The 27,897-nt window shown below is 37.2% G+C and overlaps 1 protein-coding gene across 1 annotated transcript in view; it reads right to left on the bottom strand.

Annotated features, from left to right (window-relative positions):
* Positions 1–340: 340 nt before the first annotated feature.
* LOC130031501 (calcium-activated chloride channel regulator 1-like) overlaps positions 341–27,897 on the bottom strand; it is a 29,862-nt gene continuing 2,305 nt past the window's right edge. Inside the window, exons 2-14 of the mRNA XM_056122849.1 lie at positions 25,172–25,312; positions 24,729–24,876; positions 22,988–23,096; positions 18,450–18,630; positions 11,233–11,460; positions 9,750–9,974; positions 6,944–7,121; positions 6,025–6,125; positions 5,457–5,681; positions 4,907–5,177; positions 3,899–4,066; positions 3,014–3,253; positions 341–681 (exon numbers count right to left, since the gene is read on the bottom strand). Coding sequence (XP_055978824.1) covers positions 341–681; positions 3,014–3,253; positions 3,899–4,066; positions 4,907–5,177; positions 5,457–5,681; positions 6,025–6,125; positions 6,944–7,121; positions 9,750–9,974; positions 11,233–11,460; positions 18,450–18,630; positions 22,988–23,096; positions 24,729–24,876; positions 25,172–25,312 — 2,556 coding nt within the window. The remainder of the gene's footprint in view (positions 682–3,013; positions 3,254–3,898; positions 4,067–4,906; positions 5,178–5,456; positions 5,682–6,024; positions 6,126–6,943; positions 7,122–9,749; positions 9,975–11,232; positions 11,461–18,449; positions 18,631–22,987; positions 23,097–24,728; positions 24,877–25,171; positions 25,313–27,897) is intronic.

The following is a 27,897-nucleotide window of genomic DNA, read 5'->3' on the forward strand; positions in this document are numbered from 1 at the left end:
CAGAGCTGCCAGGATTACATTAGTAGGTGGGACACTGGGGACTTGAACTCATGATGATATGCTTACAGTGCAGGCATACTAAGTCACTGACTGCACTATGGATTTTAAAATTATGTTTTATTTTAAATTGATGTTTTGAATATAGGGAAATATTTTTATTTTGATAGCTCATTCTGATTTATATTTAGCAACTCAATTAGTACTCAATTCAACTAATTAGGAAGTTTATAATCCCCTTCATTTACTTTTATGTTACATGTTATGCTATGAGTAAATTTAGTTTTAAATAAATTTAAACATGTATGTATAATATTAATTTTTAGATCATGCACTTCATAATTTAAAATATAGACAAAATCGCAGCTAATCCAAAGCTTGCCAGACTGATTGCAGAAATATGGTTGGCCAGAGCAGGCACACTGGGTTCCTGTGGAAGAATAATCTTGTTTGCTTGTGCAATGTTAGAAATCGTTGAGGTGAGATTGGCTTCATAGATGGCTTGGATTGCAATGTATAATTTGGTGCCATTTTCTACTTTAAATGGTTCTGGCTTAAATTCAAAATGTTCTCTTGAGCCAGCTTCTTGAGGGCTCAGACTAGATGTATTCACTGAAGCAGCATTGTCAAAATCGTCTCGGAGATCCAGGAAACACTTACTTATTCTTATAATGTAGCTGTTGGCTGGAAAGCAAATAGGCATTTCTGTATATTAAAATCAGTAAGATGACTTCTTGTCACTGCACTGTCTTACATTTATATTTTTATCAGAAACATATTCTAGGTTTTGTTAATTTTTGTATTTCTGTAGTAATTAAAATTGAGTCCTAGAGAATTTAAGTACTAAAAGATCACATAATTTTCTTTATTTATGTTTTGTGGCACTGCTACTACCTTCTTTTGCAGTACCAAAGGTCAGGGGAAGGGAGCAACATTTAATAACGGCAACCTCATCACATTTGTTACAAGGAGAAATGGAAATTAGAAACCTGAGTTTTTCAAGCTTTTGTGGTAGAATACAGTTAAGTGCCTTCTTTCCTGGAATCCAAGTGCAATAATTTTTTTTCAGTTACTATAATCAAAATGACATATATTCCTTACAACCCCAGTCTTGAACAGAAACTTAACTTTGACTAAATTGAATGTAGAACTAAAATTTTAGTCACTTAATATCATTTGTGGATTTTTTTAATGGAAGTAACATTATAAAGATATTTTTTCTTGGTTTGTGTTATATGATTACAATATGTTAAAGTGTATTACAAAAACAGTAACAAGAATTTTCAACATAATAGTAACAAAAGAGCTCTTTATAGATATTCAATATTTTCTCTTTTGAATGATGTTTTTGAAATAATGATAATTAGAAATGTAACTTTAAAAACCTATCTTGTGAATTAAAGATTAAAAATCTTATTTTCCTTTGAGAGAATACAACAGGGAGTTTATTGTAACACAGGAGAAAGACTTTGGAACATGTAACCTTTCAGCAGTGACAATCCTATAAGCCTTGAGATAATAAGTCTGTCAATATTGCATATTGCTCTCATTTTACTTTAAAGAGAAAATAGTAAGTTTGGTTCACTTTTTTTTTTCTTTTTGGGTTAAACCCGGTGATGCACAGGGGTTACTCCTGGCTCTGCACTCAGGAGTTACTCCTGGTGGTGCTCAGGGGACCATATGGGATGCTGGGAATCGAACCTGGGTCAGCCGCATGCAAGGCAAACGCCCTACCCTCTGTGCTATCTCCCCAGCCCCTCAATTTCGCTTTTTAAAAAGATTTTACTGGGCCCGCTCGAGCAAATCAGTGAACAATGGGAGGACAGTGCTACTATCCTAGCACAACACTGGAATATGGTGGACATTCAATTAGTACTTAAATTCAATTAAGTTTAAAAACGAGACAGAAGTAATTTTAAAAGTCAATTTTTTTTTTAGGAACTTTAAGTAAATCAGGCATCTCGGTATTGAACTTTGTTTAAACTCTATGGACAAGTATTTCAAGCTAGTTGTTTACCTGTATGCTATTCCATCTCTCTGTGGGGCGGCATCTTCATTTAGCCAACTTCTCTCATTTTTCTTTTTTTAAAAATTTTTTTTAAAATGGAATCATTGTGACATAGACCCTTATGAGGCTGTTCATGATTAGGTTTCAGTCATATAGTATTTCAGCACCCATCCTTCCACCAGTGTGCAAGTGTACATTTCCCAACACCAATGTCCTCAGTTTCCCTCCCGTCACTGTCCCCCACCCTCTGCAACTTGCCTATGGCTGGCACTTTTCCTCTCTCTCTCTCTCTTGCTCTCTCTCTCTCTCTTTCTCTCTCTCTCTCTCACACACACACAGACACACACACACTTTTCTTCTCTCATTTTCCAAGATTTAGATTTTAGATCAGGCAAAGTTTTTCCTGAAGTTTTATTTTTTATTTATTTTTCTTTAAAGATAAACCTTGCAAGATGATCCTCAGTCAGGGGTCTGGGGTTTATGGTCTTATGTATACCATATCATTAGCTTGTAGTTTGTGTCTTATGCACTTAACATTCTGTTGAGATTAGGGATTATTTTTAAAGAACTAATAGTGTTGAAAATCCAACAAAATGTAAATGAATGAAACCCTGTGTACACACAAGCAGAACATTTTTTCATTGTTAGGGAGAAATGCAAAGAAAAGCTGTTGATTCCATTTATTATTCCACAGCATAATTTTTAATATGTGAAGCAGTTTGGCACAGAATCCTACAAGAGTGTGTTAGAATTCTAGGATAGCAAATTTAAACAATAACTTGGGTCAGTTTATTGTCACTTTGAGTTTCAGTGTTCACTTATTAAAATATGGGAATAGTGGACCACAGTAGACATTCTGTGTTGTTTATAAGTAGGATGTGAGAGCTGCTGGAATTTCTTACAGCAGACTTAAAAATGTAATGTCTATGTAATTGTACCCCTAAGATATAAAGTTTGGTCTATTAATTTCAACTTGATAAAAAAATGATAAAGCGATGTTAAGCTTACCTTTTCCTTTATCAAGGACTTTGCCAGGGGCAGTCCATGAAAGCTGAACATGACCATCTTTAAATTTGGCATCAAGGTCGGTAATTTTGCCAGGTGGGAACACATGAGTATTATTACCAGGAGGTGGAGCTCCTGATACAATAAATGATCCTCCAGAGGTTAGTCTATTAAAGTCTTCTACTTTCATTTCTCCCATGGAATCTTCTACTTCTGGTCTGGGCGGGTTCATTATAATTTTACCTGTAAAAAAAGCAATTTTATAACTTATCGTATTACAATACCCTTGCTTATAATCTTATATTGCAGTTGTAGAGTTTTAACAGTCATTGTTAGTAGACATAAAAAAAGTAACAGCTTTTAGTGTGAAAAAAGTCTTGTTTATTGACATCATTTAAATATTGAGCAAGAGACATTATTATTGAGATGCCATACTAAAACTGATGAGGAGACATAAAACTGCCTTTTAATCTATTTCTCTCTACTATAAGTTCTTTGAGGAAACTGAAGGGTCACATTCTTTGTAGCTCTATCATCTAGCACAGAGCTTACCACACAGGAGGTGCTCTTTTTTTTTCAATGTGAATGGACTGAACTGAGGCATATGTGAGCAAAAAAAAAAAAATGGGAGCATAGTGCTATATTAGGTCCAATAATATTGACTTTTGAAACATGCAGATGATTATGTAATGATATGCATTTGGCTTTTTTTTTTCTTTTTGGACTACACCTGGTGATGCACAAGGTTTAGTCCTGGCTCTGCACTCATGAATTACTCCTGGTAGTTCTCAGAGGACAATAAGGGATGCTGGGGTTTGAACCTGGGTCAGCTGTGTGCAAGGCAAATGCCCTACCCGCTATACTATAGCTCCAGCCCTTATCACTTACCATTTTCAACGTAGCCTGGTACATACAGAGCTTTGTTCAGTCTTCTTAAACTTAGCCTAGCCATGTTTTCTCTTGCCTGGGCATGTACTTTTAAACTGTATCTACCATTTCCATGATAATCTGTAAAATATCTAGAGTAGATGCCATCATTCTTGACAGTATCAGCACCTTGATATGGAATTAAAGTATAATAATTAGCTGTTAGAGTGAAAATAATCATTCTTACTGTTCATGGGCACTAATGAAGGCAACAATTTTGGGAGATACTGTATTACAGTACATGAACTTGGAATAAAAATATGTGATTACAGCCTGGCCTGAACACTTATTAACCCTTGTTCTTGGAAAAGTGAAATTCAGGATAAACTCTTTCAGTTTAATATTTAGTATCATGCTTGTTGTTACAATTACATAAAGGAATATTATCAAAATAAGGGAAATAATTTAGCTAGAGAATATTAAAACTTTGACACTAAAATTAAATAATATGTTTTCAATCCGATGGGAAAATTAAAGTTTTTCATAAAATCTAAAGAAAGCAAATGTGCTTATCTTTGAAAAAGATTATGGAGTAAAAGCTTTAACATTAAAGTTAAATTTATTTAAATATGTTTAATTAGTAATCCATCAATATATATTGATTTTTAAGTCATGTGACTGTAGTATTAGTTTTCATTTTGGAAGCCTCACAGCTGTCAGTACTCAGGGGACCATGATAATGAGGATCAAACTTAGGGCTACATGCATGGAGTCTAGCCCTTTGAAGCCATCTCACTGACTCAACTATCATACTATTTAATTTTACTTACTTTTGGTTTTTGGGCCCTACCAGCAGTGCTTAGGGCTTACTCCTGCCTCTGTGCTCAGGGATCAGTCCTGGCATAGGACCATATGGTATGCTGGGGATTAAACCCAGGTCAGCCCCATGCGAGGCAAGTGTGCTGCTCTTTTTACTATCTCTCTGGTACCTATCATACCATTTAAAAATTTGGGAGGGAGTTTTCTTACCTACACCATTGTCCCAGAGATCCAATATTACTTGATGTCCATCTTCATTTTCTATAATGGCTGTTACATTGATTCCCAGAACAGGCAGAAAGCCTTGACTGACTCTTGCATAAACGATTATGGGGCTAGGGTACGGTGCTGTATTTTGACTCATGTGAGCAGTTGCTATTACCGGGAGTGTTGTAGGACTTCTTGCTCTTGTGGTCACTGTGACTGTTAGCAGCTGAGAGTAGGTATCTGTATTTAGTAGGCTGTAAGTCCAAGTGCCTGTCTGAAAATTAAATATCCCATTTGAGAGACTTGTTTATTTTCCTACTCTTTGTTTGCTATTCAAAGTTATATAGAAATTTAAGCAATAATAGTAATGATTTTTTCATACACTATTTCATATGATGCATAGTATGGCTAAGAATTTCTAATCATACTATTTGACTTCATTTTTATGACCTATTACCAGATACCATCATAATATTCACAGTATATAAGGTGTTGACTTCCTCCTCTCCCCTCAAAACTGACTGATAAAGCATAGAGTAAAAAATATTCTTACCTCTGCAATACCTGGTATCCGAAGACGGGCAGACCTAATATTTAACTTGTTTTTTTCAAAATCTGTGGTTATGTATTTCTTTCCTTTTGGATCTTGGAGAAATATGTCTGGCTTTTTAGTTGTCCATGTGACAACAAAGAAAGTATCATTTCCAATTGTACTGTCCACAGGCACTGTGCCATTTATCCACCTTTTTCCTGTAATATTTATGGCTTTACTTTCCAACTGTTAGAGAAAACAATAAACACATAAAACAGACATTATAAGTTGTTAAAAATTTCAATTCAGTCATTTTAGAGAACTCAAACTATTTTTTAAAAAACTAATGAAAATAACCAAGAGTTATTCTGAAAAATTTTTAAGAGCATTAATAATTATAAAGAGAAGAATAAAAAGAAAAGATATTGTTAAGTCACTGAAAAACAAATTCAATACAGATGTTTTTCTTCTACACATCTGAAAAAATTTCAGACAAAAGAATATTCTATTTAGAGAAAGAACTTGCCCTTAGCATAATAGAAATCTAGTACAAAGGTGGCAGAGCAAAATATTTTTATTTAATACTGACCTGAATAGCCTGCTGAGTGATACTGCCACTTCTAGATGAAATTCTGCTGAAAGCATCAATAAGGCCATTTATGTCTTTATTGGCAAAAAACTGAAGTCCTCCTATAATGAAATTTTATTCAATTTTTAGTACTATTTCTGAATAAAAATATTTTTCTATTGTTGTATTATTCATATTTTTTACTTTATCTTCTTAAATACTTTTCAATGTCACACATGTAGCATTACACATTACTTAAAATAAATTAGGATGAAAAAAGAACCAGCTAAGTGCTATTTTTATGTGAACCAATCATTAGAATGAATTGCCTGCCATGTTAATAAAGTGGCTAATTTGTGAAGAGTGTGATAACAGTGAAATTCAAGACAATTTTTTGGACCAACTGCTTATTTTATATTTGTGTCTAACATGTACCAGAATAGTGATAGTTTAGAATAAGGTAAAATTAAGTGCAGAAATTATATAATACAGGAATGAACAGTTAGATGTAAGGAGTTAGAAAGTAAGAATTGGTAATCAGGACTCTTAATTTGTACTCTCTGTGGTCTCCATTTCCTTAGGTAACTGAATCTCTAGAATAGAGTGAGCTGTATAGTTACTGAGCAAGAATTTTGAATTGCAGTTGAAGTCATTCGTAGTCTTGAAGTTTTATTTTTGTGGAAAGTGGTAGATGAATAAAAGTGGCGGTAAATGAGTGGTGAGAACGAATGAGGACAGCAAATGTTGACACTATTGGAAAAAATTATTGTCTGTAGAAATAGAGGAAAGTGGTGTGGATAAAGAAAAGATGTTAATCTGATGAATATCAAAAACAAAGGGACATTTTCGAGCATTTTTTAAGTATAAGAGGAAACCTATCCTAGCAAGTGTGAGAGACTAAATACGTACTTTGGTTTTCAACCGCACTTCAAAGGTTTACCTGTCATATTAGCAAGGGTCTCCAGTTCTTTGGCTGCAGAAGGTCCCAGAGCAATGGTGTGAATGATTGCACCACTTTGTTTTACCTCTTCAAAGCATGAATTTATAGCACTATCTTCCCCATCTGTTAGTAGTATGATTTCAGAACCAAAAGTGCTTTGATTATCCTTGCTGATTACCTGATAGTGAAAAACCAGATAATTTATTACAGGATATCATAACCTAAAAGTTTTTAATTAAGGATAAAATTAGTTTTGGTCTTCAGACCCATTTATCAGAGTAGGTGATTTCACATATTCAGACTACCCAAGAGTGAAAGAATATTATGATCAATAATTATTAGCACTTGGGTGATTATGTTAATTAGCATCTACTCATAAGGTTTTGTTACATAAAGAATTAAGAGATATTTATGTCTTGGCCTACATCCAAAAGAACAAAAGCAACCGGTGCTGGCGCGGATGTGACGAGAAAAGAACGCTCCTTCACTGCTGGTGGGAATGCCAACTGGTTCAGCCCTTCTGGAAAACAGTATGAACGATTCTCAAAAAACTAGAAATTGAGCTCCCATTTGACTCAGCAATTCCACTCCTGGGAATATACTCTGGAGAGGCAAAAAAGTATAGTTGAAGTGACACCTGCAGTTGTCTGTTCATTGCAGCACTGTTTACAATAGCTAGAATCTGGAAAAAACCTGAGTGCCCAAAAACAGATGACTGGTTAAAGAAACTTTGGTACATCTACACAATGGAATACTATGTAGCTGTCAGAAAGGATGAAGTCATGAAATTTACATACAAGTGGTACTACACGGAAAGTATCATGCTAAACGAAATGAGTCAGAAAGAGAGGGATAGACATAGAAAGATTGCATTCATCTGGGGAACATAAAGTAACAAAATAGGAGACAAACACCCAAGAATAGCCGAGATAAGTACCAGGAGGATTACTCCATGGCTTTGAGGACAGCTGCACTTGCTAGGGCAAAAGGCAGCTCAGATAGAGAAGGGAGCACCAAATAAAGGGTGTTGGGAGGTTCCTCTCAGGATGGGAAATGTGTGAGGAGAGTAGACTATAGATTGCCACTCAATGTCTCTTTTGCAAACCACAGCTCTCAAAAGGAGAGAGATAGCAAAAGGGAATGCCCTGCCACAGAGGTAGGGTGGGATGGGGGTGGGAGGGACACTGGAGCTGGTGGTGGTGGAGAATGGGCACTGGTGGAGGGATGAGTATTCGATCATTGTATAACTGAAACCCAAGTACAAAAATTTGTAAGTCTACAACTGTACCTCATGGTGTTTCACTAATAAAAATTTAAGAAAAAAAAGAGATACTTATGTCTTTAGATAAGGTTTGGCATAATATAATCAGACCTGTGGTTAAAATATTATAATATATCTAGTATCTTAAGAAATATAAACCAACATGTATGAATAGTATGGAATATTTATAACATAAGTACTGCTATATTTTTAAAATGAATAGGCATCATAATAATTATCATAATAATAGCAGTTTTATCTTGATTACTTACATAATTCTTACAATTAAACAAGATAGTACCATTTATTTTCCACATTTCTGTGGTTAAGGAAAGTATAACTTTCTGAGTAATTTAGCTGAGATCATTTAGCCCAGATATGATATATTGAGATTTGTCTTACTCCATGGCCTATGTGCAATCTTAAGCCATTAAACCTTACAATACATAGATAATGAGGAAATTAACACTGGTTGTAATAAAGTGCCAGGGTAAGAATAACAGTTCCCATTTATTTTTAGGTGAGGCAAAAACAGGATGTGGAAAGGAAAGCAGTTTTCTGGTGGAGGGATAGGTACTGGATCATTGTATAACTGAAACTCAAGCACAAAAATTTGTAAGTTTACAACTGTACCTCATGGTGTTTCACTAACAAAAATTAAAAAAAAAAATAGCATTTTAGGCTCTTCAAGTCTGTGCTCTCCCTTGAGCATGTTTCTTGCTTGCTTATCTCTGTATCTGCTTTTCCACTCTGGAGAAGCCTGTTCTCTTTTGAACCGTGCTCTCTCTCTCTCTTTCTCTCTCTCTCTCTCTCTCTCTCTCTCTCTCTCTCTCATAATTCTAAGTAGGGTTCATTCAATTAAAAACTACCTTGATTCACCAAAAATAAAGGAAAGATAAAAAGAATAACATTACAGGCTGGAATAAAGTCTTAGGTTGGAAGAAATTCACTTGTGTACTGAAGGAAGTCCAATGATAGTACTCAAAAGTTGCTTTCAATATTTTATTTCATAGTTTTTACCTTATTAAAAATTTATATCCATCCCAGTGTACATTGCAAACTTTATTTTCAACAGCTAAAGTGTGGAAACAAATAAAATAACTCTTGCTAAATATTTGGGTAAACAATACATGATTGATACACACACACACACACTCACAAACACACACCTACACATAACAATACTATTCAGTTGCTTAAAAAAAATTAAATGTTGCTATTTGCAACAAATTGGAAAGGGGGTTGTGTAAACAAAATAAGGGAGAAAGAAAAAAATTGGATTTCGCTGATACGTGCAATGAATGTAAAATAGATAAAAACAGGTAAAATAATACAAATGAGCTACTGAACCTTGATAAAAGTAAGACTACCTGACAGGAAAAAAAGATAGGGGTGAGAGAAAAAGGTGGAAAGGATACAAGAAAAGGTGGTAGATTTTTGAATAAATAAATATTATTAAAATTATATATCTATCATCCCTTATTGGTAGTTGGGGGGAATAGTAGAAAATGGCATATACAGTTAGGAAAATGTTTTAATTTTTACCTGAAATCCTGCTTTGAGTCCTTTGCAGATAGAAGTACCACCATCAGCATTTTGAGGTAGGTTTGCAGTGATATGTTGGTAATCATTTTCGTCAGTTATTTTTCTTAGATAGTTTTGAATTTTAGCTTCACTGTCAAATGTAACCATCCCAGCCAAGGATCCCCTTTCAATAATTTGAATCAAATATAGTTCTGCAGCTTGATTCATTCGAAGCAGGCGGTCTTCCTGTTAGAAAAATATGCCAGAAAATTTCCAAAATGTTCTCAAATTCTGGCTCACTGGTAAAAGACAAAGTGGACTCTAGCCCAGAGAGCATGATAAAAGTTTGTTATTATGTTTTAAGATATTACTCTTTCATTATACTAAACAGATATGCTGTTGGAGAAAATTCAAGGAAATCTGTCATATTTGAAAAAGCATCAAGAATATCTAATCTTTTAATTTAGCAGTTCTTTATTCAGGAATTTCTCCTAAGGAAAATATTTTAAAAATTGCATATATGTATTTGCTCATTGAATCAAGATTTTTCATAATAAAAATCTGAAAATCTCTAAAGTGCCCAATAACTAGCCTATATGACTAAATTAGGGTATGTGAATAAAATTAAAATCATATTATGAAGTAATTTTTTAATGTGGAGCGCATAAAGTGTAGTAAATAAGTCTTATTTTCACACATAGAATATAATCATATTTTTGAGAAGAAACATGGATTTTCTCATTTTTCTTCTTCTTCAGTTATATTATTTCTGGTCCGTTAGCACTACAAGCTAATGAATAAATATTGTAAAAATGAGCTGTATTATCTTTAATAGCTAATATACAGTTATTTTTTGTTGATTATCTTCTAGTACTCATTCAAATAGATCACTGTAATAAGATTTATTAGTCACTGTCACTGTCCTTCTGTTGTTCACTGATTTGCTCGAGCAGGCCCAGTAATGTCTCCATTTTGAGACTTGTTGTTACTGTGTTTGGCATATTGAGTAACATCACAGGTAACTTGCCAGGCTTTGCCGTGTGGGCGGGATACTCTCGGTAGCTTGCCAGGCTCTCTGAGAGGGGCGGAGGAATCGAACCCGACTCAGCCAGGCTGGCTGCCAGCAAGACAAATGTCCTACCACTGTGCTATCACTCCAGCCCAGATTTATTAGTATTGTGGATATATTTTTAGTTAACTTAAGTATAACTTTAGAATTAAACAAAAGATCACATTATAATTCTATTGCTCGAGGCTCGAGGCCCTCCCGTTGATCGTCGATTTGCTCGAGCGGGCCCAGTAACGTCTCCATTGGAGACTTTGTTGTTACTGTGTTTGGCATATCGAATACTCTCGGTAGCTTGCCGGGCTCTCCGAGAGGGGCGGAGGAATCGAACTCAGGTCGGCCATGTTGGCCGCTTGTAAGGCGAACGCCCTACCGCTGTTAACTTCCTTAATTTAAAAGAGCTCATCCATTTACATTATAAACAACTAAATGACTTACTGAATTCATGCTTCCAGATTTGTCAAGTACCAAGCAGACCACACGCTGTTTGGCCTTGAGCAATGAAAATGTAGGATGAGGTGGTGTATCCTTTTCTGACATTGGGGAGGCTTTCTGAAAATCATCAGAGCTTATGATTATATCCCATGTACTTTTGTGGTTGCACATTTTGTTTTGTAGATTTGGAGCTTCTGTATTGTGTGTTTTTTCTGTACAAAATTCAGTAACCTAGGGAAAAAAATGAATGAAAAGCAGTATTATAATATCGTGCATCATCCAAATATTTTTATTTCTAGACAATTAAAAATTATTTCACAGCCTCACATTTTGACATACATTTTGCAGACTTGAGTGGAGTGGAAGCAAGGGAAAATTATCAATGTCTTTTGAACATTTTAAAAATTTCTCTTTGGTATCAGTCATGGCAGTAAAGTGATAATGGCAGTTGCTACAGCTGCTTTACAACTGCTTCACTCCTAAACTTTTGTGAGCGTCAAGCCATGGATTGTATTTAGTGGGGAAAAGGATAATGTAAAAATTTCTAGTTGCTTCTTAACAGTGGAATAAAGAAAATTATCTTCTTTATTTCCACTACCTTCACTACCCAGCTGCCACCATGCTCCAGGATGCTTTCTGGATGCTTGGACCGAGACTCACGCATGAGTGAAGCCCCACAGAACCAGGTAAGTAGAACTTTGTGACCTAGGACTCCAGGCTCAATGGGACCTGGAAACAGAGATCCTCTGTCTCCTTCCACCAATCTCTGGTGACTCAGGGATTAAATCCCGAAGTCCCATCCAACCCTGCCCTGCCTGCTTCTATCAATCTCCAGAGACCCAGGGATCACACCCAGAAGCCCCACCCTACTGGTACCAGATAAATACCTCATCGGCAGACCTCCACTATCTCTACTACCTCCACTACCCAGCCGTTGCCATGCTCCAGGCTGCTTTCTGGACCACGCAACACATCATGAGACACTTCATACCCATCTTCCAAGATTACTGCACCATATTTGATGAACCATGGGAACACCTGAAAGGGTGATTAGAGGCCACCCTAAAAGCCTCTATCCTTCTCAGAGAGCCTGGCAAGCCACCGAGAGTATACCGCCTGCATAGAAGAGCCTGGCAAGCTATCCATGGCTTATTCGATATGCCAAAAACAGTAAATATAATGGGTCTCATTCCCTGACCCTGAAAGAGCCACCAATACGGCAGCATTAAAAAGGATAAGGAAGGAGAGGTTGATAAAATCTCAAGGCCAAACTAGGCTTCCAAAATGAAGAAGGACTAAAATGACTGTCTGTACTTTCAATGCACATATGCTGGCATTGGATGTATCCATCAAGGACCTGATGGTGCAAGCATGAAAGATCAAGTATGACATCATTGGTCTGACTGAGACAAGAAGGCATCAACCACATCATGCCATTTTTGACACCGGAGAAGAACTGTTCCTCGGAACATGCAATAAAAGAGGCATCGGTGGTGTCAATGTCCTTGTCAACATGAACTTGACCATGAGCATTGATTCATTCGAATGCCTAACACCCCAAATTGGACGATTACACTTGAATAGATGTGGCTCACTGCAGGCAGTTTCTATCTTCGTTGTGTACACACCAACATCCAATTATTATGAAGAAGAAATTGAGAGGTTCTAAATAGAGCTGGAGAAATTCTATAAAGAAGACCACATCTTCTACAAAATCATTGTCAGTGATTTTAATGCCAAGATAGGACCGAGAAGATCAGCTGAAGAACTCCATATCAGGACCCAAGGCCTAGAATGGAATAAACAGGGTGAGAGACTGTCTGAGTTCACCATGTCGACCAAGACCTTCCATGGTAATTCAGAGTTCCTGAAGGACGAATCTAAACGTTGGATGTGGGAGTCTCCAGGTGGACAGTTCCACAACAAAATTGACAACATCATATTCAATGGACGGTTTTTGCCTGACTGTTTTCACTGTTGTCCCAAAATTCCAAACGGGATCGGACCACCATCTCCTTCATGCAAAATTCTACTTCACAGAGTGGGGAGAAAGAGCTGCAAAGTTTAAGAAGAGAACTCCCAGAACGACCACCAACTGGGAGCTCTTTGGCACTATTGCAGCAACAAGGGAAGATGCTGTCTTTGACAACATTGACGAAGAATACGATCGACTGGTTCAGCACCTCCATGATTGTGTGAGGAATGCCGAGAGAGAGATAGCCACAAAAAGACGCCTATCTTCGAAAACTCTAAAACTCATTCACCAACGTGGCTGGGCACGAGCCTCAGGCAACCACAAGCTAACATCTGAGCTCACAAAGCAGTGCAGAGAAGCGATAAAGGAAGACCTCAAAGAGAGAAGAGCAGCAGTGCTGGCAGATGCAGCAGAACCTGGGAAAAGCATTCTCAACGCCTACCTGTCCTGTCCTTCGCCAACTACAAGACCTAGATGTCTGCCCTCCGACATCCTGATGGATCTATCACATCTTCCAGAAGGACAATGGAGAACATTATCCATGACTTCTACTCAGATCTCTTTGATAGCCACATCCACCTGCTCACATACCAAATTCCGCAGTATGTATATGTTGTTCCCAATGTTCTCCCTTCCAAAATCCAACATGCCATTTCATCAGTAAAGAAGCGAAAAGCACCCGGCCCAGACAAGATCACACCCGAACACCTGAAGAACCTGCTATCAGTACTCATCAATACCCTGGCTTGGCTCTTCACATGCTACCTCTCTGAATGCAAGGTTCAGTCCAAGTGGAAAACCAGCAGGACTGTACTACTGTACAAGAAGCGAGACATCCACGACATTGGCAACTATTGCCCAATCTGCCTGTTGTCTGTTGTCTACAAGCTGTTTCACTTGAGTTATACTGAATAGGATTGGCAGAACACTAGATGAAGGACAATCATGTGAGCAAGCCAGTTTCTGAAAAAGATTCAGCACGATCGACCATATCCACATGATAACCAAGCACATTGAGGTTTCTCGGGAGTTCAAGATGCCGCTCAGTCTAACGTTCATTGATTTAAAGAAGGCCTTTGATTCTGTTGCGACTGAAGCAGCCATCGAAGTTCTAGCCAAACAGGGCGTTCAAACTTAATACATCAGGATCCTTCGTGAGCTGTATTATGGATTCAGTACCAGGGTCTCACCATTCTACAGGGAGGTGATCATTGCCATCAAGAGAGAGGCTCAGCAGGGTAATACCATTTAACTGAAACTCTTCAGTGCCACCCTCAAGAAAGTCATGCGATGACTGGAATGGGAAGGAGTGGGAGTGAAAATAGACGGTCGGCAACTACAACTCCTCTGTTTCGCTGATGACATTGTTCTAATAACACCAAACTTCAGTCAAGCGGCACAGATGCTGGCCGACTTCGACCGTGAGTGTGGAAATGTAGGACTCCAGCTGAATCTCATAAAGACAATGTTTATGAGAAACAGTCTCGTTCCTGACATTCCATTTGCTCTCAATGGGATGAACATCTCTGAATGCAACAGTTATGTGTACCTAGGTCGAGAAGTCAACATGATGAATGACCTGGCACCTGAGTTGTGCAGGAGGCAGAGAGCGACTTGAAATGCCTTCAAAAGTTTTGAAGAAATAGCTATGAGGATGAAGAACCTCTGGCTTCAGGCACATCTCTTTGATTCCACTGTTCTTCCTGCATTATCATATGCCTCAGAGACCTGGGCTCTATGAAAACAGGATGAGAACGCTTTTCGTGTTTGAGGCTCTTCATGTTCCTTGAATGAGCAGACGCCATTGGGCTACACTAGCACATGACAGGTACAAACGGAGATGTTCCTGGCACCCACTTGAGGAAATCGATGAGTAATGGGATTCAAGTGGTCAAGTGATCAAATGATCTTCTTTAATTTCCTATAAGGACTGGAGCAATAGCACAGCTGTTAGGGCGTTTGTCTTGCATGCGGCTGACCCGGGTTTGATTCCTCCAGAGAGCCTGGCAAGGTACCAAGAGTATCCTGCCAGTTCGGCAAAGCCTGGCAAGCTACTTGTCATGTGTTCGATATGCCAAAAACATTAACAACAAGTCTCGCAATAGAGACTTTACTGGTGCCTGCTCAAGCAAATTGATGAACAAGGGGAAGGCAGTGCTACAGTGCAGTGCTAATTGCCTATAAATTTCCAACATTTTCAGTGTATTAAAAATATTGAGAAGTGGGGTCAGAGGGTACAGGTGCTAAGTTTCTTTCCTTCCATATGGTCAGCCAGCATGCAATCCCCAGAACAATATTGTTCCCCAACTCAGTAGGATAGATTCTTCAATAGAGAGCTGGTGGCAGCCCCAATCACGGAGTATAGCCACAAGTCACCCTCCCAAATAATCTTAAAAACGATATTCTAGCAATCTGGATGATGATTCTGGGGAGTTCTATGTTACTGTGGAGGTGTGAAATAATACTCCTGAAAAAATAATGGAAACAAAAAAAGTAAAATGTAGAGAAAGTTTCTCTTTTGATGGCAAATGGAGTAAATGAGTCTCCTAATTTTTATTAAGAAGGATTTATTTTTATCAATATTGATTCTCCAAATATTAATAACTTGAAAAAAATTGATCTGTGAATCAGCATTCAGGAAGGGATTCATCTTGAAATCTATCAGAAGAACATTTCCAAAGCAGCCTCCAGATGTAAGCTCAGATTCATTTTTTTGGACCACACATGCAGTGTTGGTGTTTGAAAAACTCCGATTTAGAAAAACAAAAAATTTTGAGTAATTTCTTGTTAGTTTTAGGAATTTATTTTTCTTCTGCTATGTTTGCTCCTCATTTAAATACCCTAGGTGGTGTTATATTAGGACAAAAATATAGATCTCTTTGTCTGGGAGATATATGGGGGACCCGAGCTTGATCCCTGAGCACCACCAAGGGAGTTTCCCAGGCACTAAACTGGGAGTAGCCCCTGAGCATCACCAGGATATTTACATATGCTTGCATATTACATATGCAAGTCGGTATCCTTGCTTCCAATAACATCTCATGTTACTTTGTCCTTTTAGCAAGATTATCTTTCTGAAGTAAACTGATCACAGATTCCAGCAGTAGTCTGAAGCAAAGCTTTGGCTTTTAGTTTTGAAGGATAGTTTCTTGCTTCAATCTATTTCCTACTTCTTACTCAACATTTATCCTTTGCTTGTTTCACACTGATTTTTTCCTGTCTTTGCATATGCATGCAACTCACTAAAGAAATGAAAATGGAACATTAAAATTTATGTAAATTAAAAAACTTTTTCCCTTTCTAAAGCTTTGCTTTGTTTTTTACCTCTATTATTTGGATTGTTTCTAGTCAATAATAAAATTTTTAATACTGTATACAAATAACAAGTTGGGATGAGTCAACTCGTACAATCATTTATAGCATCTCTGCATTTTTCCACTCTGCTTTTGTGAACAAGAAAATTTTTTTTGTTAAAAAAAATTAGAAGTTGTTGTTACTCTGTACCAGTTGTATGATTAAAGTTTAGAATTTGTCTTATCTCTGAACCACATCTTACATAGTCGGTTGTCCTCCATATTTCAGTTACATGATTTTCTTTATTATTATCTATGCCTCAGTACTCAGCATTTTCTTTCCTGGTAGTCGATCCTTTTGAATTTCACAGAGCAAAACAGTACAATACAATACATCTTATGTGCTGTATAATATATTTGATGGCATGTTCTTTGAATAAACTTTGCTGATTCATATTCAGCAGATTAAAGTAAACTTTTCTGATTCACATATGAAATATTTCTAAGAGAGAGTTTTATTAGCCTAAATAACAATTTCTACCACTTAAATATCTAATTGGGTCTGTTTAAAAGTTTAGTTTTTACTCGTCATCAATGCATTAGGCTTCAAAATAATTTCAAATGTTATGGAAAGCAATAGGTCCTTATTTTGGTTTTGTTTTGATTCTTTTGAGTTTTACACAGTGGTGCTCAGAACTTACTCCTGGCTTGGTGCTCTGGGATCACTCCTGGTGGACTCAGGGGACCTTATGGGATGCCAAAGGTTGAACCAGGTTTGCCATGTGTGAGACAAATGCCCTCACTGCTATGCTGTTTATCTCTCCAGCCTCCAGCGATGTGCTCTTTTTAATCTAATTATGGAAGTGTATGCTGCTAGCTAGTGTGTTTAAAAAATATTAAAATATTAAAAAATATTAAAATATTAAAAATATTAAAAAATAAAATAAAAATTGAAATATAAAAAATATGAAAAATAGTATGTTTTGAATTATCATTTTTGACAACTTTAATAAATTTTATTAAATTTTTTTGTTTACATATTTTGAAACTCCCTTTAGGTAACAACAATATGTTTGCCTTGATTAAGATAGAACTGTACCAGGAAAAGGAACAATTGGTTATTATCCAAATATTTTTATAAATTAAAAAAAATTAAACTTTATTTTGTATTGACCTTGTGCTAAGAACTATGCACATACTTTTATTGGTTCTTGTATGTCTAACTACAACACTGTGAAGTTGGGCATTCTAATTTCCATTTAAAAGATAAAATAGCTAAATCTCATAGTGATTAGTTTGTACTAAGATTAAAATAAACAGACTGAATTTTTATATTAACTGTACCTTGACTTCAAGACACTTGTACTAATCTACAAGATTTGTATATTTAAACTTGACATTTCAGGTTAAAAATTAGCCTTGGAACTTAAATTATGTTGTAATTTTAAAAATTAGTTATTTTGAACTTATTTCCCTGCCTCTGTTCTATAGAAAGAAATCCATATATGATTTCATATGTCTCTTTGCAAAGTTGGTGTTAAAATAATTGGAATCTAGAATGTCAGTACTTTCCAAAAATATATATTGTATTACTTCCAAAAACTAGGGCTATGAACACTTAAAAGAGAATTCAGAATAAGGTTGAAGTTTTAGAAGCTAGTCCACAGAGATCAAATCAGGGAAGGGAGATTATTTGTGATAATAATGAGCACATTTCTGATTACAATGTGTAGGGTACTGTTCTACATCTGAAGAAAAGAAACAGGCTGATTAGAAAGGGTGGAATGATTTCTAGAAACATCTTGCCACAGGCTGGAGAACATGGCTGTTAATTCCTTGCCTGGTTAGGTGTTTTCACTTCTATTGGAACATACTGTCATTGAAAATATAGCTTTTTTAGTTAATTTCCCCCTGAAGATTGCTTTGCAACATTAGGAAAAGAAGGTACTTACAGAATCAAGACTTTGCATAAACATTATAGATTCTTTTGCAGTCTGAGATTTGTTTGGGATGAATGCACATTTTGCTTCATACAGCCCTGTTTGTGAGTCACGTCTGCATGGCCTTGTTATACAGCTGCCTCCTTGGCATTTGTTGACAACTACATTAGTACCAGTAATACCAGCTGAACATCTAGAAAGAGTTAGATTACATTTATAAATAAGACTATACAATCCATAGGCTAATTTCCACAAATATTTTCCTCAAAATAATTTGGTATATGTTATGCATCACACATTTCTTTTGGAAACAAGTTGGCACAATATTGTAACCTTGCTTACCATAGAATTCAAGAAGAAATTTTATTAGTTAATATTTATTAGTATTAATTATGAATGGACTGGAGCGATAGCACAGTGGTAGGGCATTTGCCTTGCATGTGGCCAACCCGACTGACCCGGGTTCAATTCCTCCACCCCTCTCAGAGAGCTCACCAAGCTACTGAGAGTATCTCACCTGCACGGCAAAGCCTGGCAAGCTACCCGTGACATATTCAATATGCCAAACACAGTAACATCAAGTCTCACAATGGAGATGTTACTGGGCCTGCTCCAGCAAATCGATGTACAATGTGAGGACACAGTGACAGTGACAGTGACAATTATGATGAATAAATCTATTGTTGTCTTTGTAACCTTGAGCAGAAGATGATAATTAGAAATTTCATGAAGATTAAGTGAATCAAATGACAAGTAGAAATTGTTTCTAGTGGGAAGTGATATATGCTACATACATATGTATATTGCTATAGAGATGTATACATATAGCCATAAACATGCAAAGCAATATGTAATTTCATGTTTATAGCATTTTTCAGTTTTCCTTTTGTAAAGCAATGAATCAGACTGAAGAAAGAAATAAAAATGAATCCTGCATGGAAATGCCTGCACAAGAACCATTTGGTCTTTATGATCAATAAAATAATCATTAAGTTCTTAGTTCTGACATCTTATCAGAACTTTTCTTTATGACATCTTATTGTCTCATTCCTACTTTGGACAAACTTGCAGGCTATCGAATGTAGCCTGCCCACAGGGCAGAGTCTGGCAAACTCCCCGTGGCGTACCAAATATGCCAAATACCAGTAACAATGATGGGTCTCATTCTCCTAAAGAGCCGTGAATATAGTCTCAGGGCTAGGATGAAAGAGACGTTACTGGGGCCTGCTCGAGGCAATCGACGATTAACAGGATGATGAAATGAAAAAAAATGAAGTTCTTAGTAGATAATTGGGGGTATGGGTAAAAGATTCTAAAAGAGATCATTGTTTAGCCATAGGATTTATTCTCACTGTGTTAATATTAACCTTTACAACATGAATCCAATATAATAAATTTATTTAAATTACATAAAGTAAAAGATTATGAGTTATATTTTCTGAGAATTAACTCTAGAGAAAGATGGAAAATTAAATTTCAGTGCTTCACAGATACTTGCTTTTATTGATATATTTCTGACTGATAAATATCCATATTTAACTAAGATGAAAAATTTGCTATATGATACATTCTGTGTTTAGCTTTACTTATTAATTTGAAGACTGGGGTTAAAAATACAATTAATCTCAGGGATCTTAGAATTTAGTGGGAAAAATAAAATTATACAGACAACCACAAAGATGCATGTGTGAGAAAATACCACGTGCATCTTTTTGGGAACATTAGTCAGGCTGTCTAACCATAATTGAGAGAGTTAAATGTTTATGGAAAAAGCATTTACATTAGATCTTAAAGGATGAACTAACATTATGTGAGAAAAGGAAGTGCTCCTGAGGAAGTTATGACTGGGATTAGGTGAGAAGAATGAGGATCTACTGATAGAGAGAAATCAAACAGCACAGAGGAGAAGGGGAAAGGCATTCTGTTCCTCTCTTCCCTATAATGTGTTTTTATCCTAAATACTTTTTGCCCATTACATTGATTCTAGATGTTTCATCTATGTATAAATAGGACCTAAAATAGGACTTTAGTACACCCAGAATTATTTTTCTTTAAAAGATTGCTTCACCCAGTTATCCTTAGGAAAAAACTTCCCTTCTTTTTACACTTAAGATTGAATTAAAAAGTAAAATAAAAGGTAAAGGCCCTCCCGTTGATCATCGATTTGCTCGAGCGGGCCCAGTAACGTCTCCATTGGAGACTTTGTTGTTACTGTGTCTGGCATATCGAATACTCTCGGTAGCTTGCCGGGCTATTTTATATAAATCTCTAGAAGTTTAGTTAATTTTAGAGGAGTAAATTCACCTTAAGAAATTATAAATCTAGGGGCTGGAGCAATAGCACAGAAGGTAGGGCATTTGCCTTGCATGCAGTTGACCTGGGTTTGGTTCCCAGCATCCCATATGGTCCCCTGAGCACCGCCAGGGGGTAATTCTGAATGCAGAGCCAGGAGTGACCCCTATGCATTGCCAGGTGATACCCCAAATAAAAGAAAAAAATTATAAGTCTAGCTAGAGAGAGGGCCCAAAGGGCCACAGCACATGCTTTGCATACGGGAGCCCTCTAGACTTGATCCCAGCACTGCTTGGTTCCGTGATCATTGCTCAAAGAGCTCCCTGAACACTGTCCAGAGTGCCTCCCATGCACCCCAAACAGTAAACATTTAAAAATGCAGTAAAAACCTTAATTTAAAAAAAAACCTGAAAGATTGGGTAAAATCTTGAATCTGTTTCTCATGTAAAAGTTAAGGCAAGACAGGGGTATGGTGCCGCCAACAGGTCAACCTTTACCTCCAGGGCAAGTGCATCAGCAGCCTGATAGTGTCTTCAGGCTTCCTGACACCCCCAAATTGTTGCTATGCCTTTGGCCAGACCCCAACAACTTGGAACCAAGTTTCCCAAGAAATTAAACTGCCAAAAGTTAGGTATGTGGGAAGCCACACCCACAAACCTCCTCTTGCTCAGCTATATAAGCTCATTTATTGGTTTTATTTCATAGATGAATCTCAAAAGAGATCAAAAACCACAGTTAATCTCGGACCCGTGTATGACTGAACAGACTGAAGTAAATTGGAGGAGGAAGGGTTAATCTGGTGGCCTGTCCAAGCAGAGCCCCTAGTAGCCACTTGCTTCCACGATCCCAAATTCCTGCCATATCCCCAGCCTGACTTCACCATCTCAGGACAGACCTCACTAAGATATAATCTGTTGAAAATTCTGGTATCCGGGTTTTGTGACTGAAATATCCAGACGTTTCTGTAATTGGGATGGATTACCTCCCCCAACTTCCCAATAGTCATGGAAACACTGGCAGTCACCCCCACAAACGAACTCCAGCACCATCCTGTAAACTCTACTACTAGCTTTGCTTCAGAGACCCATAACTATATCTCAAAAGAGATCAAAAGCTACAGTTAAGCTCGAACCCGTGCATGGCTGAACACGACCGGGGTAAATCAGAGAGGGTGCGGGTTGGTCTGTGCCCACCCAAGCAGAGCCCCCAGCAGCTGCTAGCTTGCACAATCCAAAATCATCACCATACCCCTGACCTGACTCCACTGTCTCAGGATGAACCTCACCAAGATAGAATCTGCTGAAAATATTGGTATGAGGGTTTTGTGAGTGAAATCTCCAGGCTTTCTTGGGGTTGAGATGGGCTACCTTCCCCTACCTCCTTGTACTCCTGGAAACTTCAGCAGTCATATCCACATCCCAAAGCTGCCACCTAGTTGAAAAGCTACTCTAGCCTTACTGTCCTGATAAAAATACCAAATGCCCTGAACAAATACCATGACTTCTTAGCACCTGTATTACAAACTGTAATTAATGCGTAAAAGTAAAAGGAGAGAAAGAGCAAGAAGGAAAGTGCCTTCTGTAGAGGGAGGCTGGGGGTAGGGGTGTCGAGGGTTAGGGGATGGTAGTGGGGAAACAGGAGACATTTGTGGTGGGAAATGTAGACTGGTGGAGGGATGAGTGTTGGATCATTGTATGACTGAAACCCAATTATGAACAGCTTTGTAGTGGTCTATCTCACAGATATCCAATTTGAAAAAATGTGGATTTCATGCCCAATTCAATCAGCTTAATGCATGGCTGAATAAATACTAGCAATCCTCATTTAAATAAAAAGTTAAAAATTTAAGTCTTTTCCCTTCTCCTCTGATGAAAGTGTATTTTAGTATATTCCCCAGAATCCTGAAATGATTGTCAATTTCTGATTATTCTTTATTCTATGTAGACTCCCTGGAAAGATTCGGATACATATAGCGTGGACAGCTGTCAAAGAGTAAAATCTTTTTAAAAATATATTTTCTCAGGACCGAGATATAGCACACCCGTTAGTGATCAGTTCCTGGAAATGCACCCCCCAAATGGCCCAGGTATCCCCAGCATTACAGAGTGCAAGCAGCATCATGTCCTTAGGCCTATGCCCTGAACTAGAGGCCAATTTGGTACTTGGGAACACCTGAACCAAAATGCATACACACACACACACACACACACACACACACACACAAGAAAACTATGCATATTTGTTCAATACAATGATACCTTGTTGGTTCAATGTTGTTCTTCCTGGAAATGTAGTATGGCTGGTCCACATTGTACTCATCAAATATTCCCCATCGGAGATGGGCCCACTCATGAACAAATACTCTGCCTATGAGAGAATGCTGCACTATAAATATTTTAATGAAGTTTAAAAATGCTTTGTCTCTATTCATTTCATTATACCAAAAAAATTGAAATGAATTAGTATAAATAAATGACTAATTCTTTTATGAATAAATGGCTAATTCTATTATTAAAACTACACATACAATAAAACATAATTAGGTTGAACATAGCTACTAGTTTATTTCCAAAAAACATACTTTGTTTAGTAAATGCCTATTTTTTTTTATTTTTTTCCCCTTTATTTTATTTTATTTTTTTTACAGTTGTAAATTTATAATTTTTTGTGCTTTGGTTTCAATTATACAATGATCAGATACCCATCCCTCCACCAGTGCCCATTTTCCACCACCATGGATAATATCCCTCCCACCCCCATCCTCCCATCCCCCCTGTCTCTGTGGCAGGGCAATCCCCTGTGTTCTCTCTCTCCTTTTGGGTGTTGTGGTCTGCAAAAGAGGCATTGAGTGGCAAACATGTTCAGTCCATAGTCTACTTTTGACATGCATCTCCCCTCCTGGGAGGATTCTCCAAACATCCTTTATTTGGTGCTCCCTTCTCTATCTGAACTGCCCTTTCCTCTAGAATACCCGGCTGGCCTCTAAGTTATGGAGTAATCCTCCTGGTGCTGATCTCAGCTATTCTTGGCTATTAATCTCATACTTTGTTACTTTATATCCCCCAGATGAATGCAATCTTTCTATGTCTAACCCTCTCTTTCTGACTCATTTCGCTTAGCATGATACTTTCCATATTGTACCACTTGTATGTAAATTTCATGACTTCATCTTTTCTAACAGCTACATAGTACTCCATTGTGTAGATGTACCAAAGTTTCTTTAACCAGTCATCTGTTCTTGGGCATTCAGGTTTCTTCCAGTTTCTGGCTATTGTAAAGAGTGCTGCAATGAACAAGCAAGTGCAGATGTCACTTCGACTATACATTTTTGCCTCTCTGGGATATATTCCCAGGAATGGTATTGCTGGGTCAAATGGGAGCTCAATTTCTAATTTTTTGAGAATCGTCCATACTGTTTTCCAGAAGGGCTGAACCAGTGGACATTCCCACCAACAGTGAAGGAGTGTCCCTTTCTCGCCACATCCACGCCAGCATCGGTTGCTTTTGTTCTTTTGAATGTGGGCCAGTCTCTGAGGTGTGAGATGGTATCTCATTGTGGTTTTGATCTGCATCTCCCTGATGATTAATGATATAGAGCATTTTCTCATGTGATTTTTTTTGCCATTCGGATTTCTTCTTTGAGAAAGTTTCTGTTCATTTCATTGCCCCATTTTTGGATGGGGTTGGATGTTTTCTTCTTGTGGAGTTTAACCAGTATTTTGTATATACTGGATATCAACCCCTTGTCAGATGTGTATTCGGTGAATATCCTTTCCCATTCTGTAGACTGTCTTTGTATTTTGGTCACTGTTTCTTTGGATGTGCAGAAGCTTCTTAGTTTAAGATAGTCCCATGTAAATGCCTATTTTTTGGTATTAGTAAATGCCCATTTTTTCTTACACTTTTAAAATGCCATTAATAAATTATATATATATATATATATATAACACAGACATATATGCAGCTTTCAATAGAAATGATGATTGAAGTTATCCTTACCTCGGGATCCATAGATAGGCAAGTTATTTGTCAGTAAAAAATTGGGAGTAAAATGTATATATTGTCCCTTTTCTCCACATTGTCCATATTGAAGTGTATAGGGATCATCTCCATATTTTGGGTAAGGATTAGCAACTATGACATCTGCCTAAAAAGCAGACAAAACAACCAACCAAAACAGAATTCAAGAGTAATAGAAACAATAGATTATACATTTTTTAAAAAGAGTGACCTCATCTGAGGTGGGGGGTGTACAGATGCCAGGAATTAAACTCCAGGTCTCACTCATGCTAGGCATGCACTTTACAACCGAACCACATCCCTAGCCAAGAAACTAGGGATTTTAAAAATAAGAAATTTTTTATAGTGGTGGTTAATAAAAAAAATATTAATTTTAAAAACCATAGGGAGGATAAATTTAAGAGCCAAGTAAAATACGCTACCCGATCATATGATTCTTGTCTTGGTGTTAAGTACTCAGGTTTTGATTTCCAAGTCATTGGAATTAAGATGCTTATGTTCCTGAAATAAACTCTTCGTTTGGTAGCATGGAACAGGTACGTAGAAGCTTCAGTCACCATTTCCTGACAAAATTAAAAATTTGGTAACAATTTTGTAATAAAATGAGCGTTAAAATATGTACAAACTAGAAGCAGTAAATCAAAGTCACCTTTCCCCAAATAGTTTAGCAAAGACTAACGGAAAGGTTGAATTTACTACAACTCTTCAAATCTGTAAGCTCCCCATATTTTGTTGTTGTTGTTGTTGTTGCTGCTGCTGCTGCTGCTGCTGGTTGTTTGTTTGAGGGCCACACCTAGCAGTGCTCAGGGTTTATTCCTGGCTCTATGCTCAGGGATCGCTTCTGGCGAGTCTCAGGGATATATGATGCTAGGGATTGAACCCTGGCCAGCCGCATGCAAGGCAAACGCCCTACCCTCTCTAGTATCTCTCAGGCTCATAAACTCTTTATTTTTATATATTCAAAAAGTAACACCATAGAACTGTCCTTCCATTGTTCTTCGATTTGCTTGAGTGGGCACCAGTAATGTCTCTATTGTGAGACTTGTTACTGTTTTTGGCATATCCAGTAAGCCACAGGTAGCTTGCCAGGCTCTACCATGTGGGTGGGATACTCTTGATAGCTTGCCGGGCTCTCTGAGAGGGATGGATGAATAGAACCCAGGTTGGTCATATGCAAGGCAAACGCCCTATACCCTCTGTGTCATCGCTCCAGCCCTTGCTATTGCTTTAGCCCTTTCAAAAAGTAGCTGTTAAAAAATGCTTACCCAGACTTGTATTACAGAGAAGGAAGTGAGGGTGCAGAGTGAGAGATTAAATGAGATGTTAAGATATTGGCAAACTGCTTTTTCAGTTGAACAGAAATATTTATGATTTGGTTAGGAGTTTAAAGTTTGGTAGATTTTATACATTGTGGCTGAAAACGTTTTTCCTGTATTTACTTGTTATCTTCTCACATGAAGTGTTTTTTTAGGAATCAATATTTTATTAAGCAGTAATGGAAATAAAATTATATAGTTAGTAGAGTTAATGCCCAATTCATTCAGCTAATCAGTGACTGAATAAATAGCAGTACTCCTACATAAAAAGAAAGACATTGCTAAATAAACCATACCAATGAAATAAAGGAAAGAGAAAAGCAAAAAAAAAATTATATAGTTCTCAGAACCAGATAGATAATACAGGGGTTAAGGCACTTGCCTTTCATGCAGCTAACCTTGGTTTGATACCTGGCACTACATATGGTCTCTCAACCACTCCTAGGAGTTATCCTGAGCACATAGCCCACAGTAAGCCCTGACTGCTGTTCCTTTTCTTTCACACACACGATTGCCCAATAAAAACAAAGAAAATTTTTGTATCTTTCTCATGGCTTTGAATTCCAATTTTGCTGCTATTGTATGACTGTAAAAATTACTCTGTACTCATTAATAATCTTTTTCTTTACTCAAGAGTAGTTTTTTTTAACCTTAGGTATGTACACTTATATTTTTAGACATGTCTATTGCACACTTCCTAGAATGCAGCATAGAACAAACAATTAATATGCACTGGGAAATTAAAAAAATAATTTATTGAAATGTTCACTTCATTTTGGTGGTCGGGAATCAGATCTGTAATATTTTTCATGTGTTCTCATATGTCTCTGAAGAGATTAAAGTCAGGGTAGATGGTGACCCACGAATAGCTAAGATAAAGCAGTCCTTGGGAAAAAGAAGATGGAAGGCATCACCTTCCCCAACTTCAAACTGTACTACAAAGTGGTAGTTAAAACAGCATATTATTGGAATAAAGACAGACCTGCAGACCATTGGAATAGAATTGAATATCCTGATGCAGACCCTCAAATATGTGATCATTTAATCTTTGTTAAGGGAACAAGATATATGAAGTGGAGCAAGAAAAGCCTCTTTGACAAGTGGTGCTGGGAAAATTGGAGAGCTACATGTAAAGAAATGAACTCTTACCTCTATCTAATACCATGCATAAAAGTCAGATCAAAAGTGGATTAAAGACCATAAAATCAGACCTGAATCCATAAGGCACATGGAAGAAAATGTAGGCAAAACCCTCCATGACATTGATGCTAAAGGCATCTTTAAAGATGTAACACCACTGACCAAGAAAGTAGAAGTGAAGATAAACAAATGGGACTACATTAAAGTAAGAAGCTTCTGCACCTCAAAAGAAACAGTGATCAGATGCAATGATATCCCATGAAATGGGTAAAATTATTCACCCAATGCCCATCTGATAAGTGTATCAAAGATATACAAGGTGCTGGTGGAACTTCACAAGAATAAAAACATTCAACCCCATAAAAAAATGGGGAGAAGAAATGGACAGAAACTTCGTCAAAGAAGAACTTCAAATGGCCAAAAGGCACATGAAAAAAGTGCTCTTCATCACTAATCAGAGATATGCAAATGAAAACAACAATGAGTTATCATCTTACATAACATAAACTGGCACACATCCAAAAGAATTGCTGGCATGCATATGGGGAGAGAGGGACTTTCCTTCATTGTTGGTGGGTATTCTGACTGCTCCAGCCATTTTTTTGAAAACAGTATGGATGTTTCTCTAAAAACTAGAAGTTGGGGTTCCATTTGACCCAGCAATACCACTTCTGGGAATATACACTGGGGTC

Source organism: Sorex fumeus, unplaced genomic scaffold (genome assembly GCF_029834395.1).
Source record: "Sorex fumeus unplaced genomic scaffold, SorFum_2.1 ptg000047l, whole genome shotgun sequence".
In the NCBI taxonomy this organism is placed as follows: domain Eukaryota; kingdom Metazoa; phylum Chordata; class Mammalia; order Eulipotyphla; family Soricidae; genus Sorex; species Sorex fumeus.